The 17,628-nt window shown below is 36.7% G+C and overlaps 1 protein-coding gene across 1 annotated transcript in view; it reads left to right on the top strand.

The window, feature by feature from the left end:
• Positions 1–17,628, top strand: part of zfhx4 (zinc finger homeobox 4) — a 222,188-nt gene that overhangs the window by 52,596 nt on the left and 151,964 nt on the right. The window contains exons 2-3 of the mRNA XM_039754220.1: positions 1–290; positions 1,222–1,724. The exon at positions 1–290 is cut by the window's left edge and continues 2,316 nt beyond it. Coding sequence (XP_039610154.1) covers positions 1–290; positions 1,222–1,724 — 793 coding nt within the window. The remainder of the gene's footprint in view (positions 291–1,221; positions 1,725–17,628) is intronic.

The raw sequence follows: 17,628 nt of genomic DNA, 5'->3' as shown, positions 1-17,628 counted from the left end.
GCGTTGCGAGGTGTGTGACTATGAAACCAACGTGGCCCGCAACTTGCGCATCCACATGACCAGTGAAAAGCACATGCACAACATGATGCTTCTGCAGCAGAACATGAAACAAATTCAGCACAACCTGCACCTTGGCTTGGCACCCGCCGAGGCCGAGCTCTATCAGTACTACCTGGCCCAGAACATCGGCCTGACAGGGATGAAACTGGAAAACCCGGCCGACACGCAGATGATGATGAACCCATTCCAACTGGACCCCGCTGCTGCCACCACCCTTACGCCTGGACTTGGTGAGCGACTTCTACTTCTGTAGACCCCCATTTGTCTAACTAGTGCACCGCCAAGGGATTTATGGGCAGTTGTCATTTTTCTTTGGTTTAACAACGCATTGCTGTCCTCCCTTTCAGGTTATTAATCCACTGCATCCCACCACACGGCTTACTCTGACGCACTCACCCGTTTTTTGTTTTTTTTTTGGTCGTTCGGCCGATTTTTCAGCATGTCTGACACAGCCCTTCTTACTAAATACTGTATAAAATTCACCTTTCATTTTTTTAATTTCCAAATGTTTAACTTATCTACTTCCCTTTTCTTCCTACATGGCACTAGTTGTGATCATTTCCCCCCCCCCCGTTTAATTCCCTGCGCCTCACTTGCCCATCAAGATGTGATGTTCTAATTATTAAACCTGGATTTGCATAATAATAAGAAAAAAAATGTTAAATCATTATGCTCACCGTATGCAAATCATTTGACTTGCCATCAGAAGAAATTATCAAAACTGCACTAAGCAGCAGCAAGAATAAAACAAACGGAAATTACAATTAAACAAGCATACTTTAATCTGTATTTTTTAAGGGCTAAAAAGTGTGGCAGGCTTTTTTATTGATCAACTTTCATGTCTTTGAAAACACAAATTCAGGAATGACATTATGCCCGGTAGGAGTAATTAAAGCTATCTGATGAGGGAATTTAGAAGTTGAAAGGGATGATTGTAATTGATCCTGATTCAATCCTATTACAGCTTTTTATAGTTTAAGCTTCAGAGAAAGCATACTCCTCACTAAGGCTTTATTTTATAAAATCCTTTGTGTGCGCCCTATGCTGGTCTCTACGTTGGCTTTTAATTTTTTTCCTTCATTTGCTTCCCCCCCACCCCGCCTGCTTTTCTCTCCCTTTCCTTCAACACCCCCCAACCCCCCCGCCTCCACCTCTCTGCAGTAAATAATGAGCTGCCGCCAGAAATCCGTCTTGCCAGTGGTCAGCTAATGGGTGACGACCTGTCCGTCCTTTCTGCTGGGGAGCTGTCACCTTATATCAGCGACCCATTGCTGAAGCTTTTCCAGTGCGCTGTGTGCAACAAATTCACCTCTGACAGCCTGGAGGCCCTGAGTGTGCACGTGAACACTGAGCGCTCGCTCCCCGAAGAGGAGTGGAGGGCCGTAATTGGAGACATCTACCAGTGCAAGCTCTGCAACTACAACACCCAGCTCAAAGCCAACTTCCAGCTGCACTGCAAGACCGACAAACACATGCAGAAATATCAACTGGTGGCCCACATCAAAGAAGGGGGCAAAGTTAATGAGTGGCGGCTAAAGTGCATCGCTATTGGCAACCCAGTGCATCTCAAGTGCAATGCATGTGACTACTACACCAACAGTGTGGATAAACTGCGTCTGCACGCCACCAATCACCGGCATGAGGCGGCACTGAAACTTTACAAGGTATGTCACCTCCGCCGGGTTTGTAGTATGTCTCCTTTTCCCCACCGCTTGAGGAAAACTGTCCGCTTGGTGGCTTTTTGAGGGGGAAGAGGGTCAAAGAGGCTGAGAAGTGAGATCAAAGAATAAAAATAATAGCGGGTTAGGGGGGGGTGTTGGGTGGTGGGGCTAGTGAGTGGGTGACACCGTATATTCATGCTGCTGAAAACAGAGGTCAGATGCCATGTGTATAATCCACTTGGCAAGGAAAATGATTCCTTCATTTGAGGCATGGCTCGCTGGCTGACTTTGCTGGCTTCTGTACACATTTGTCGGTGTGTAAATAGTTTCTTTTTACTGAAACGATCTAGAGCAGATATCTTGACTTCCCGTGCTAAGGCCTTGCCAGAGATGCATAATGTTACCCGGCAGTCTGGCTGTTCTTTCAATAGTCAAACTTAATTCAGTTATTCCAAAAACAGCAAAAACTTTTTCTTTTTGTGTGTGTGTGTGTGTGTATGACGTGGCCAGAAAAATAATTGTTGTTTTCCAAATCGTCCCTTGTGTTAATCTCGGCCGTCGCCAGCTGAGTGGCAAGGGTTTTTTAGTATCCTGTAAACAGGCTCTGTGACTCAGGTAATCAGAGGTGTGTGAGATGCCCAGTGGACTCTGTCATTTTATAGAGGCTGGAAGGTGGTGCACTACTAAGCATATTTTTGCGTGGGGAAATATGTTTTAAATTTAATAGAGGAAAAAAAAATAGGTTGGGCTGTAATAAATATGAAAAGTAGAGGGGAAAAAATTAGGCATACCAGTTGTCTTACACAGTGCCTAATTACTGGGTTTTCTGGTGTTCATTTACAGGAGTGGCACGCTTGCCTGAAATATCATACAGCTCTTGCTGCAGTGATTGACATCTTAAACTCATTAAAGTCTTTCTTCATAATTGGACATATTTATATAATGAGAGTATTAAACAGCATTCGTCATTTTTGGCATGCTGCTTTCATAACCTAGACTTAGTTTACTTTAAATAAATGAAAGAAGGTCACTGAGGCTATTGGATTGGTACACCAGAAAAGGAAAGTTTCAAATATTCATCATAAGGTAGTATACAGAAACCACTTTCCAATGCACATTCACGGCATATAAGTATGTCTCATGAATTAGTAGCTGCTCCACTTTGTCCATAGCTGTCTGTCTATAACTTATAGCACATTATCTGTCTATGTTGAGGATGTAAAGGGACATCAACAGGAAAATCAGTCCATCTGTCTATAATGTGTGTGTATATCTGTCTCAAATATCTACTTACTGTATAATGCCTCATCACTTTACTATCTATCTATCTATCTATCTATCTATCTATCTATCTATCTATCTATCTATCTATCTATCTATCTATCTATCTATCTATCTATCATATAGTGCCTTTCATATATCTATCTATCTATCTATCTATCTATCTATCTATCTATCTATCTATCTATCTATCTATCTATCTATCTAGTAGTAATAGTAGTAGTACTGTTACACTTACAGAGTACAGTGGAATTTTTACTTACATGTCTATCCATCGCACAACATGGCACCATTCTCAAGTATCACAATATGCAAGAAAGTATTAAAATATATAACCGTTTTAAGGAATACGAACTGATGTACTCCTTACCTCACAACATGTGTGTGAAAGGTTCAGATTGAAATATCTTTTCATTACAGTCCTTGTGACTATGCTTTCGGTGGACAGACATACTGTAGATGCTGTGCTTATAGTAAGCATTTGAAAAATACTCATTAACTTGGACACAGGTGTATACATAAATACTTAAATGAAAGATTTATATGCAGGGAAGTAATTTTAAAAGGTAAAGGCTTTGATTACTGTTTTTAACAGATCTATGTTAATGTACAATATGCCCTGTGACCCTTTATTGCAGTGTGTTCATTAGATGAATGGATGGATGCATAGCCTATCAGCTTTATAAACACATTAACTGTTGTACTGTCTATAAATACAAAAATGTAAGAACCTTTGTTTTTAGCTGGAGTCTATCCCAGCAAGAATCAGGCAGAACACAGTTAAATTGACTGGATAGGGGACCAGTTCACTGCAGGGTGAACAAACATACACATACACATACACATACTCACTCACTAGGGCCCATTTAGCAATACCGAAACACCTAACCTGCATGTCTTTGGACTGTGGGATGAAACCAAACCACCCACACACAGGGAGCCCCAGTCTTTTCTCAAGCAGCAACACCATATGTTCATCTACTGATTTTTTTTTTTTTGGGTTCAGGGCAGTCTAAGACCATAGCAGTAGCTCTGTGTGCAAGGCAGGAGTGAGCCTTGGCAACAGTCCATTGTAGGACACTGCCATTCACTCACTCATTTAAAGTTACCAGCTAACCTACCGTGCATGTCTCTGCAGTACCTGTAAAAAAAAACACTGGAGAAATGTGTTATTAGGTATATGTGTATAAACAACTGGTGATGTGTGTGTATGAGTACACATAACCTACTTTTGTTTTTGTGTACCTATATATATATATATATATATATATATATATATATATATATATATATATATATATATATATATATATATATATATATATATATATAATATATGTATATACACCTATACCCACATTATATATACATATAATATTTTATTATATTTTTATGATGAATATACTTAATGTGTATGTATAAATAATGCTGTATGTATGTATGAGTTGCACACTAATACATTTACAGTACATCTACACACACACAAGCTCCCAGACAGACATTAACTGCATATTCATGCTCAGATGCAGCCATATGTACCTGTGAAAAAAAAAAAGAAAGACAAACATAAACACTGGATGAATGTGTTATTATAAGGTATATGTGTATAAACAATGGGTAATGTGTTTGTATGACTACACATACCCTACTTGTATTTGTGTGTAGATATATATATATATATATATATATATATATATATATATATATATATATATATATATATATATATATATATATACACACCTATATATATTTACACCTATATATATGTAGTTTGTTTTTATGGTGATCATACTTAATGTGTATGTATAAATAATGTGGTGTGTATGTATGAGTTGCACACTAATACATACACATCTATACACATAAGCCCCCAGACAGACGTTAACTGTATATTCATGCTCAGATGCAGCCATATGCTCTTGGAGTGTCTGTATATATTTAGACATTTCCATTTGACATAGAATACTATATTTTTCTTTCTGCTCTCAAGTAGTATTTGTTAGACCTTTAGCAGGCTCATATTATTCATGTATTCAGACAGTGTAAGTAATGTGGCTGTTACTAACTGAACAACAAAGAGTAAATCCTACTCCGAGTGAAGTCAGCATGAGCTAAATGAAGTCCTGAAAGAATTGCATGTGGAATTTTGAGGCCTTGCATTAGAGAATGAAACCACGGGAAGGTTTAGAGGTCCTTAGCAGTTTAAAATGAGGGGTTTCAGTAATTCTCTAAGCAAGTAAAAAGGTTCCATGGCAACAAAGAGCATTTCAAATTATGTAGGAAGAAGGGTAGATTGAAGATTAGAAGGTGAGAAAGACCCAGTGTAGGCATGTCCTGAATAGCCTCAAGATGAACATTGTCAGTTTTTTTTTTCTTCTGCTCTTCCTATTTTACAATATTTTGTAATTCTTATCATTTCGTTTCTTGACGTGAAATCGGTACAGATGTGCTAACAGAAAGCGGAGCATAAAAATGAACCTACCTGGTCCTTTACTTTGCCATTCAGACGCCATGGTTGCTGTTGTTATGTGTTGTACTGTATATATTGTAGTTGGAGAGATGGCATATTTTACACCTTGATGCTAATTTGCCATATCCAGCTTGTGTCTTAGCTATAATGTAATACCTTATGGCTAAGAACAGCTAATAGTGCTGAATGTCGCCTGGATTAGAGGGGAGCTTTTTGTTGTTTTTTGGTGTTGTTACTTGAAGATAAAATAGATAATAATGATGAGCAGGTGGAAATATTATACTAGACATACCCCATCTTGAGAGACCTTTTTTTTTTTTTTTTTTGGTTTGAGTAGGTGAAAGGTCAAAGGTTAAAGTTTAGAACGCAGGCATTATCATTTGCCCAGCTGCCATTGCCTTAAACTGTTTAATGAAAATCTGTTTTGCAGATGTCGTTTTAATGTATTTGGCAGGGCTAAGACCATTTTACCAATAGACATATGCTAGTAAAGAAGTATTTCTTTATTTGACCAGAACAACACCTCCCTTTTTATGTTTTAAGGTGAAAGGCATATGGGACTGGGTAGTTTGGCAAAGCACACAAAAGAACAAAGTGTTGATGACCTTTCCATATGGGCTCACAGCGTAGAATATCTTTATGATTAATAAATGATTGAGTAAGCCATCAGAACCATATTTTTTACATTTTTTTAAATTTAAATGGTCAAAAGCAGCAACTACATTAGTTAGAATTGAACTCTCTTATTGACTTATTATTATTATTTTTTTTTTTAATTTTTAAAAATGGGCAACCGATTGTTGCATATAGTTAACTAGAGTGCACTATAGATTACAAACTTAATCTCATGAAAGAGTCAAGTTAATGCCTGTCGTTAAAAAAAATGCCTTTGTAGCTCCTGTCAGAATCCTTTGACATGGCATCAAACATTTGTTTCTTCAATCCAGGATTGTGCACAGTTCTTTTGGACCATTTAAACTGAAGAATTTCCGTGGTCAGTTGTCGAGGAGCCTGCACGGGACGTGAAAAACACAGCGTCACACCTGCTCCTGAGACCGGCCCCCCTCTGCCCAGGAGTATTTTAACTTAAGGGTGTCCACTGTGCATCGGTGGCTAAGAGTCGGGAGCAATGAACTACTTAATTACAGCAGCCTCCTTTCCCCTTACATCTGTCATCAGTGGAGCAGAATGGCCTGTCTGGATTCCATAATGCAATTAGCATATTTGGGTTTTTAAATCTACCAGGGCCAAAGCACACATAATGTTCATCTCTATCATGATCAGAGAAGGAAGCACATCCCCCACCACACACACACAAACACACCACTACACACACATACAAGTTGTATTCACTCAGATGTGGACAATTCTTCTATCCCCTTTCCTTAGGGACTTCGGGCTTCAGAGGGAAGGCTATCTTACTATCCCTGATCTGGATGGCAATACTATTGATGGGGGTTAGAAAGGTAGTAGAGAGGGAAAAAGCCAGTCTGAAATAAAAGTGTAAAGTTGTGTGTGTGAGTGTGTTAGGTATTGGGGATTTTTTTCATTTCGGTGCATATTTTGCAATCAGAGAATGCTGATACCTTGAGTGGCATGTTATTAACTCGGCAGTTAAAGCATACTCATTACAGTAGGTCAGCCTGAACCTTCTAATTTGAAAATCAAATACTTCAGATATATGCAGTTCTAATTATTGGACTGTCATTGCACCAATGTGATTGTAAAATGGACAGGAGATTGAGCAGAATGTATTTGCATAAGAAGTCATTGTACATTCTAAATGAAAGGAACCTATTTAAAGTGTCCCCTCTTTGACCTTTTTATCATTATTATTTGTAATAATCTGGCACATACATTTTCAGCTATAATGGTTGAAGGATAAAGAAAATACAAAAAGGTTGGATGTATGGAAAATGCAGCGGCATTTTATTTGTGTATGTGTGGGGGCTTCATCTGTATTGATGTTACAGTATGTATAGCATATTAAAACATTTTTATGCATGTGCCCAAATGCACTTTGGTTAAGTTTCAGTTATCTACATGTATATTACTGCTTTCAAATCAGTCCCATAACTGCTTTTAATGTTACGTTTGAATTTTGAAAACTCACACAAAGGCTCTACTATATCAAAACATCTCCACGTTTTGCATTATTGTTGAGTGTTTCTTTTAATCACTTCTCTGGTTTAAGAACATGAGATAGTGAATGAATAAGGAGACTACACAGGCCTCAGTGGGATTTTATTCTTCCTTTATTTTAGCTCACATATAGTATCTATCTATCTATCTATCTATCTATCTATCTATCTATCTATCTATCTATCTATCTATCTATCTATCTATCTATCTATCTATCTATATCAACATTTTGAGGTAACTGTAGGAAATCCTTTTTCTAAAGAGCGAGTTAGAGAAGGCATCCTGTAGTTATCATCACATATGACCAATTTGTCATGAAATGTATGCATCTCCTTGACTTAGCACAGTGACTGAATTATATGTCTGTCTGTATTTAGATCATTTAAGTGTAAAGGTTTAAAGGCAAACAGTATGTTTGTATTGATTTTATATATACAACAAATATGTTTTACTCATAGCATCCAGTGAGGCTTGTTCCCCTATTAGAGATTGAATCTCACCTGTGCCACAAACCATCTAACCAATCTGTCTATGAAGCACTCCTGTGGCTAGCTTTATTATTGTTATCTGAAGGGGCAACACTCTCGTACACTTTAAGAGCTTAAAACTATACACGCTGTTATGTTCTCCCCCACATAAATTTCCCATTCCTGCTAAAGAGCATCTCCACATCTAAAACTATTGTCTTTGAAACTGACATCAGAGCATCCCCACTTCTGACACCTTTGAAATTGGGTTTATCATTAGTGTCTACTGTGTGGTTATTTAGTTAGTAGTAGTGGTGTAATTGCTATCTATCTATCTATCTATCTATCTATCTATCTATCTATCTATCTATCTATCTATCTATCTATCTATCTATTATACATTGCCTTTCTTATCTCTATCTATCTATCTGTCTGTCTATTATGTTTAGAAAATAAATAAATGGGTCTAAAAACTATGATTTTATATGTAAAAACATGTTAATGAATAGACATATAGACTTTCTGTAAAAATGTTGAAGCTGTCGATTGTAAACATCACCTATATTAAAGTAGAAGAGATTACTTAGTAAAATTGAAGCTGATTGTATTGACAGATGCCATAAACTGAAGGGGCCGTATAAAATCCATTTTATTTTTTTACGAAAATGTCATTTTACACAGTGAACTTGCCTGCACTGTTAACAAACACAATCAAACAAACTTATGTAGAGTGTGGGATGGATAGATTATTCAAATCATCACAGTTTACACCTGCAGTAGGACAGACTGAATGTCAGCTCTTTCAAAGACCTGCTACAGGAAAAAAACAATAACAGTAATAATTAAAGACAAATAAATGTAAGAAACAAAGTGTTTAGACTGAGCCTCTTTCATTATTCCTCCCAGATAATAATAAATCTTATCCTTCTTGCTTATAAGCAGATGGCCATTCAGCAGTTGAGAACAGGGGTTTAGGATCAAGCAGTGTGTTAATTGACATCTTTGCACACTGTGTAATTGTGGCAGCTCTTGCACCAATTGCCCACACAATCCCACTCCTTCACTCTTTCCCTGTTTTGCCCCTATTCTCCAGTGTGCTTCTAGATACTATTTAATAATGGCCAATATTAATAACCACATGCACTACTCTTCCTGCCTTCAGGGTTGGACTGACTGGCCAGGTCAGTCTATTTGTCTGTGTGCACTAACTGTGAAGTCTATTCAGGGTGACAGGTATGGGAAGAGAGGGAGGGCGGCAACCTTTGGACCACCAAAAGGGAGCCTCTCCCTGCTGGGAACAAAGAGGGGCAGGAGCTGCTGAAATTTTGGTTTCTCTGGGGATTATTTTTTTTTTTAACCATCTTAACAATAGATGATGCACAGATCGGAATGACATATTTTAAGGAGCAAAAAAAAAAGGCAGTTTGCAGTAATCTAATTTCAATTCTTCAGACGCTGCTTCAAATCTGCAAGGCGTGCAACAAATCATATTCAGCTACTTCTGTATATACATTAAAAATTGCTAGATGATCAGTTTTTATTTTTCACTTTTTTCTGTACACAGAAAAATGAATGCTGGAAATATATTAGATGTTAAAAAAATCCAGCATGTGAAAATTCGCTACTTTAAATTCTTGTTTTTTTATGCAGGTAGTAGGTTTTAATAATACTAACTGTGTGCATTCTTTCACTTTGTTTAGGTTGCGACAGATTACAGATATTTAACCAGGGCTTAGCTACTGTAAACTGAGGTGAAAATAGTATATGTATGATTGTGAAAAATATTTAACTATATACATATGTGTGTGTGTATGTGTGATATATATTTATACTGTGTATGTATGTATATATATATATATATATATAAATATATGAATGTATGTATGTATATATTTATATATAGAAATATATGTATGTATGTATATATAAATATATATTTATGTATGTGTGTATATATATATATGTATGTAAGTATATAGATATATAAATATATATGTATATAGGGTGTGACAGATTATAGAGTTTTAACCAGGATTAGGAACTGCGGAATAAGGTTAAGTATATGTATGATGGTGAAAATATCCATCCATTATCCAACCCGCTATATCCTAACTACAGGATCATGGGGGCCTACTGGAGCCAATCCCAGCCAACACAGGGCGCAAGGCAGGAAGCAAACCCCAGGCAGGTCGCCAGCCCACAGCAGTTTTAATATAATATAATATAATATAATATAATATAATATAATATAATATAATATAATAAGTACTTTGTATATGAATAAATAAAATATAAATATATAATATGTGTGTGTGAGAGAGTGGGTTTGTGTGCATGTGGGATGCATCACTCTGTATCTCCTTAAAGAAGGCCAAGTGAAATAAATAGAAAAACGGGCTGCGTAGCCATCAGGTGTGTCTTTAAGGCTTGATGGTTATACAGCCAAGTGTTTGTTTGTAACCCTCTGACCTTTTTTTTTATTATGGTAATAAATGTTCCATATTTTTTCATACACACACATGCACATACAGATATACATATATATATATATATATATATATATATATATATATATATATATATATATATATATATATATATATATATATATATATATATATATATAGATGGGTATATATAGGTAGATACAGATTTGCGTGGTATTCATTTCTTATGTGTATATATATATATATATATATATATGGGAAACGCAACAAAGAAAGATATTTGTTCTTTCTTTCATTACAGAGCCGGAAATGTTGCATGCTGCCGTAAACTGGTAACTCTAATTAATACACAATTTAAACCCAAAAGTAGAAGCTATTCCTTTTCCTAATTGATTTTAAACATTAGTTGCTCATTGAATAGATAAGTAGTGTGTGATATTCGATTACAGAGCAAGGCACTCATTTAACCTTCTGTTCTTTTCTGGCATGGATTTCAAACACAATGCGATTTACCTCCCTTAGGTTCAGTAGGATTAGACTGCTAGTAGTAATCCTTAATGCTATGAAATAGACCTGATACAACTCCCACTTACTTGTTTGGGATTATATTCATGAATTTCAGCACATTTGGATAAGTTAACCCTTTAATAGCAATAGAAATGTTCTCTGTGTCCATGGAAGGAGTGGGGGTGGGGGGGGAAGGTCCTGTCAATGTAATGAAATCAGTTAATGACTGCATTCTTTGTTATTTATTACTTTTTGAATAGTAGGTCAGTTTTTTGAACCTAATACCTAAAATAACAACAGGTGTATAGCACCCACATGCTAGCATATGACAACAAAATCCCCATTACTAAACTGTCGCAGAGATGCACCAATGCAAATGTTATTCTTGGATTCCATTTTTTTTCCTTGAGGAAAAAAAAAGAAAAAAAAACTTGACCTTATTTCCTCTAGTTTCTTTAAGAGAACAAAGGAAAACATTACAATAATCTTCAAAGCAGGCGCTGGTATGTTGAGTGGACCTTGGTATGCAGACTGGCTAAAGCTTTTCTCTGAAAAACAATGTAGTTCCTATTATGAATGACGACGGCCTAAACAGTGGCCTAAAGCATTAGTGATATTAGTCGTATCGGCTTACCTAGAACAGGTCTGAAAATTGGAGCTGTTTGACTTGCACATGAATGAATACATATTTTATTAGCCTGGTAAAGGCTTTAGGAGGAGGTCTTTCTTCTTGTCTTTTTCTTTCTGCAGAAAAGTGAGGTTTGTTTTTAAAAGGCCTGTTAGGAAAAACGTACAAGGTATTTGGATATTTGAGGATAAAATCGTTTGTAGCTTTTATGTAAGGGAGGCAGGCAGAAACAGAGAGGGGCTTTTTATCCCTGCGAGACGTGCAGGGTAGGTAGTTTAGCAACTGGCCTTGTGTGTATGAGTGGGCTCTGCTATGGGCTGCTGTACTTTAGAGGGTTGGTTCCTCCCTTATGCATGAAGTTGCTGGGAAAAGCTCAAGCGCTCTTTTATTTTACTTTAGAAAGAGGCTGGTTAAAAATGAGCGACTAGATGGATGAATATGCCATTTGCTGAAGGGGTGTCTAGGGAAGTGTTATACAGGCCCCAGATACTTACATTACAACACTATATTGGAATGAGTAACACGGTTTGTACTGGTGGTCGACAAAAAATTTTAATCTCGTGTTCTTATGGAGAGTGGAGACACAAAACGTTCTGACAGATTCAGCACCTATAGAGAGCAACTCTGGACTACAACAAATAATATTATTATTACTTGGCTAACACATTTATTCATGGCACCCTAGACCATTTGAGAGATGCAATTGGTTATATTTCTTTTTTTTTTTTTGTTCTTCCAATAAGAACACAGACAAGGGAGGTAACTTGCTTATGTCAGAAGAGAGATTTCAACCCACAATGTCAGGGTTTGAAGTTTAAAATCTTTACCACTACGCCAATTGCCTGTCTATGAAAAGTGTCCATGAAAAAAAATCCCTCATTTCTCATCAGGCATAATCCACATGTCAAGCCATCCATTTATGTGCTCACACAGTGCCAAACACAATATTTATTTCCTAAAATATTGTTAGATAAATACTTCCGTAAAACGATCCTGTGAACGAAAATGAAATATACTCAGATGTGGTAATGTATAAGCAAAAAAATAATCAGTGCAGTATTCCTATAAATGAATGAATAAATAAGTGTGGTTGTGTGTATGAGTGGCCACACAATGGACTTGCATCCCACCCTGGTTTATTTCCTGCTGGGAGAGTCTGTAGATCATTGCTAATCGGATAGGAAACAAGTGGATTTAGACAGTCATTCCATGAGGTGTGTGCCCAAGGATCATCATCAATCCCATCTGCTTTCTGTCCAGCCTTGTGACTAGTGCTGCTAATAGAGGCTCCCACTCACTACTACCATTTTCAGGAATAAACGGGCTGTAAAGAAATCGATAAAGGAACAAGTGAGAATGTTTTTGTGAGTGAGTGCTGCTTCCTGCCTTGCAGTCTCTCTCTACTTTCAGGATGGGCCGGCAAATCTGTAAAACTTTTGGGACTCTAAAATAAGAATTGCATTTCTTATCCCGATAATAAAAAGCATGAACATTCTTCTTTATATCTGCAGTTTAAAAAGACCCCCCCAAAAAAAAAACAACAACACCGCCTTTCAATTCAGAAAGTGAAAGTCATTCACCTGATTTGTGAGAGGACTTCTGCGGTTGGGCCTTTGGATGTGTGCTCAAATCCAGCATAGGGCTCTCATATTCTAAAATGGCCATGCTCAGTGTGGACTGATTTTCTATTTTTAAAACTTGCTACACCTCTTACAGTAAGTAGTACCTGCAAGCTAACCCACAACTAACTCACACATTAATGTTTCACTCAAAATGTCAAAATTGCTTATGCGGTCTCATTTTAATCAGCGGGCTTCAGAGTTCAGGGTGCAGACACAACAAAATTTCTTCCACAGTGGAGCGTTTCATAAAGTGCATTAAGTCATGTTTTTATTAATATCAATTTCCAAACAGTTTGTGTCACGCTTGAGGGCTTTGGGGCACTTAGTCATAGTAGCAGCCGAGTTTTAAACAGCCTTGTACCTTATAATTATAAATGTAAGTCTTTAATGTTTAGAACATATTTATAAAACATACTTGTTGCCTTCCTCATATTAGAAACATCTGCTACAGATTTTCTATTAAAAAAAAATTGTTTCAGACACACAAACCCAAAGATAAGGCAGTCTGCCATTTTGTATGGTAATTTAGACTGAAAGTGTGCTCTGTACTGTGGAGCCTGTGAAAACAAACAAAGAAAAAGACAGATGGTTCACTTTACTTTAGTAATTGTGATTCGTTGTTAATTAAAAAGAATTTCCCACATAGCCATTCCTTAGATACTGCCCTTCAGATATATTAAACGTTTTTGAGAACGAGTTCTAATGATTTTGTGCATGTGTACAAGCTTTGTCTATGTAAAGCCTGAATGTAAATTTCAGTTACTCATTAATAAATATTAATAAATACAGTCTGTAAAACAAAAAGTAGGCCCATGATCAAAAAGATACTTGAAAACTTCTCCTTTTACTACACTTTTGCAGAAATGTGTAGTTGAAGCCAAAATGATATATAACAAATCTGCTTGAATGTGCATTTTTGGAAATTGAACAGATAAGGCTAACCTGTCCCAGAGTAAAGAACATCAAAGCCACAACCCTTATCAAAATAATAATTTGTCTTAAACACAAGACAACAGTTAAATTAAAAAGAGAACAGAAAGTATGAAATAAACAGAAAGAAAACAAGCCCTCAATGGCCGTTGGCCTAACCGCACAGGTTTCAGCTCTTAGCTGGCAGGTAGGGGGGTTTTGCAGATCTATGTGGTGGACATCCCAATGCCAATTTGCTCTAATTTTGGAATTTTTATATGTTTATTTTTGGATATTTATATATTTTATTGTTGTTCCAGTGGTTTTATTTTCAAAAGAGTCCAGCCGCAGAGCTTTGCTCCATTGATGAGCCAGTCAGATTGAACACAGCTAATAACGTTTAGCTGCCTTTGCTTTACACATCTAGTCTTTCTGAACCGACCCATATCAAGGCGTAGATTGCATGTTGTTCTTATAAAATATCCTTGCACTGTGGAATGGGTGTCTTACTCAGGAGTAAAGGTAACTGTTGAGTTGGCATGTCTTGTAGTAAGCTTGTCATTTAGTTTTGTGGGCCCAAACCAGACACTTTTTGGAGTTTTATGCTGTGTAAATCATGTGGTATAAATTTGCAATCCAATTGGCTGTTTGGCAGAGCTCTGGAATCACAGAGCTCCCAGGGTCTGCAGCTAGACCCTTATTATTTTTTGTCTTGATTTTTCTATGGTCATTGTTTTTTTTAATGTATATCCCTATGTGACGGTTGGTCATGTGACACACAGTAAGATGGTGGATGGATTGAAGACATATAAACTAGCTTAGTGTGAGAGAGGGACTGGAGATATGAAGCCAGCATTATAGGAGCATTGCAGTAATTCTCTATGATTTTGTGCTTAGGGTTTTGGTTTACAATTCGAACAGTTCATTTTGGTCATTGCTACACTGGAATGTCTTCCAGCTATGATTTTGTTTGTTCCTAAAAGTTTTTTTTCATCTCCTGTCTTGTCTGGGCACAATTACAACTTGAGCTGATTCATTTGTGTGTGACGATAGATAGATAGATAGATAGATAGATAGATAGATAGATAGATAGATAGATAGATAGATAGATAGATAGATAGATAGATATCTTCATCTATCTATCTATCTATCTATCTATCTATCTATCTATCTATCTATCTATCTATCTATCTGTCTCTCAACCATATAGTGCCTTTCCTATCTATCTATCTATCTATCTATCTATCTATCTATCTATCTATCTATCTATCTATCTATCTATCTATCTATCTATCTATCTATCTATCTATCTATTCCTGCATTCCTGAGCTAAACTACTCTAGGACACTATAATCAAAACTAAACAAACTAAACTTACTTAATAGTCCAGAGTTCACAGATCCCAGCCCCGGTTGTTCTATTTGTTGTGTGGCCATGTTTTACCTGTGTCTAGATTGACTTTCTAGGGTTATTTTGCTTTCCCCCCCCCAATGATCAAAAGCTCTTAATTATGCCATGGGTGATGGTGTAGGTGACTGGTGTCCTATACAAGGCTGGTATCTGAGTTTTAGCCAGTATTACCAAGATTGGTTCTGACTTCCTTTGTGGTGAAATAAGCTACTTAAAAAGTTCACTTCTGTCTGTTTGTGAGATAGTTGGTGTCCTTATGGGGTGTGAAACATTATTTTCATGTAGTGGTCACCATTTACATCTACTTCTTCTTGAGCATATCTCCTCCATCCACATTACATTACAACTCTTTACCCAATCTTTTTTTCATCTTTCTCAAAACCCACATCTCTTATCACGCCCAGAGTAACCCCCTTTTCCTAACTCAGCCCTTGTCCCATTCCTCACTGAAGATCTGCATGTCCACATGTCCATTGTAACATTCTCATCTTCACTGTTTATTTCCGTATTGATATGACTTTGGGACTTGTTACTTGTGTATCTCAGTTTTGTGTTACAATTTAGACACAATGTTGTTTATTACAAACAAATAATTCTTGTCTTTTTATTGTTTCATTTATTATTGCAGCACCATTTTATGTTTTTTTTTTTTGCACATCTACAGTACATAGTTGTTGGCATTGATGTTCATTGCTGGTCATCTGGTGGTTGGCAGTGCTGTTTGGCTTATGAATTGAAGATGCTGTTGCGGTAATTATTCCAATCTTTTAGGAAGTCAGGACATTTTATGTACTTCTTGCAACTCTGAGTTCAGTTTGCATAATGGCTTTTAGTTTTTATTGTTCAGTTGATCATTTTGCTCCAGTCCCAGATGTTCTTGATGATGATTTTCTCTTATCTCATGATCCTGATGTATGTTTCATTTTTTGAATTTGCCTTTCTCTATTAGTGACAGAACACATCAGTTTATGTTGCACAGATTATGGTATGTGTTCTTTATATAAATATACACACATTCATGTGTGTATTGATGGCACATAGAAATCCATTATGGGCTACTCAAATTAATCATAGTTTATGACACACTGCAAGACCCAATCAGCTCATGCCCAAAATGTGAATCAAAACATTTTTCATTTAGCTACTACCGTCATGTAAAGCACTGATTGTTTATCGTGTTAGCATGGTCCTGCTTAACATTATGAAATTTAAAAGTACTTGCTTCAGTCAAGTGCTCAAGTTGTTCGCCTCCATTTTTGTGTTTTTTGAGACTTTCCCTGGGTGTGTGCGCCAATCTCTATGTGCTGCTTTGTAGAAAATGCCAGAGGTCACTTGTGTCTGCCCTTTTTTCTGTATTTGAGAGGAACTCTTTAGGTGTAATGCACCATGACTTGAAGAGTTCTGAGTTGTAAGAGTTCAGTGTAAAAAAAAAAATCAAAACTACTTAAGGACTAGCCAGTGGTCAAAAGTAAAGGGTCTTCATATCAGCTTACACGTCTGTAGATTACTGTCTCTGTTAAAGCACTCAGTGTCAACTATATATATATATATTCCTCCCACAGTCCAAAGACATGCAGGGTAGGTGGATTGGCGATTCTAAATTGGCCCTAGTTTGTGCTTGGTGTGTGAGTGTGTTTGTGTGTGTCCTGCGGTGGGTTGGCACCCTGTCCAGGATTGGTTCCTGCCTTGTGCCCTGTGTTGGCTGGGATTGGCTCCAGCAGACCCCCGTGACCCAGTGTTTGGATTCAGCGGGTTGGAAAATGTATATGTATATGTATATGTATATGTATATATATATATATATATATATATATATATATATGTGTGTATATATATATATATATATATATATATATATATATATATATATATATATGTGTATGTATATATATATATATATATATGTATGTATGTTGTGTGTGTGTGTGTGTGTGTATTAAACGGCTTAGATATATGTAAGGGCCAAAAAAAACAAATTAGACTAAGATACTAAATCTTAGTGGGTCAGTTGTGTCCTTTCA

This window comes from Polypterus senegalus, chromosome 5 (genome assembly GCF_016835505.1).
Source record: "Polypterus senegalus isolate Bchr_013 chromosome 5, ASM1683550v1, whole genome shotgun sequence".
Lineage (NCBI taxonomy): Eukaryota > Metazoa > Chordata > Cladistia > Polypteriformes > Polypteridae > Polypterus > Polypterus senegalus.
The sequence above is the reverse complement of the archived record's forward strand: the minus strand, read 5'-3'. Positions and strand labels throughout refer to the sequence as shown.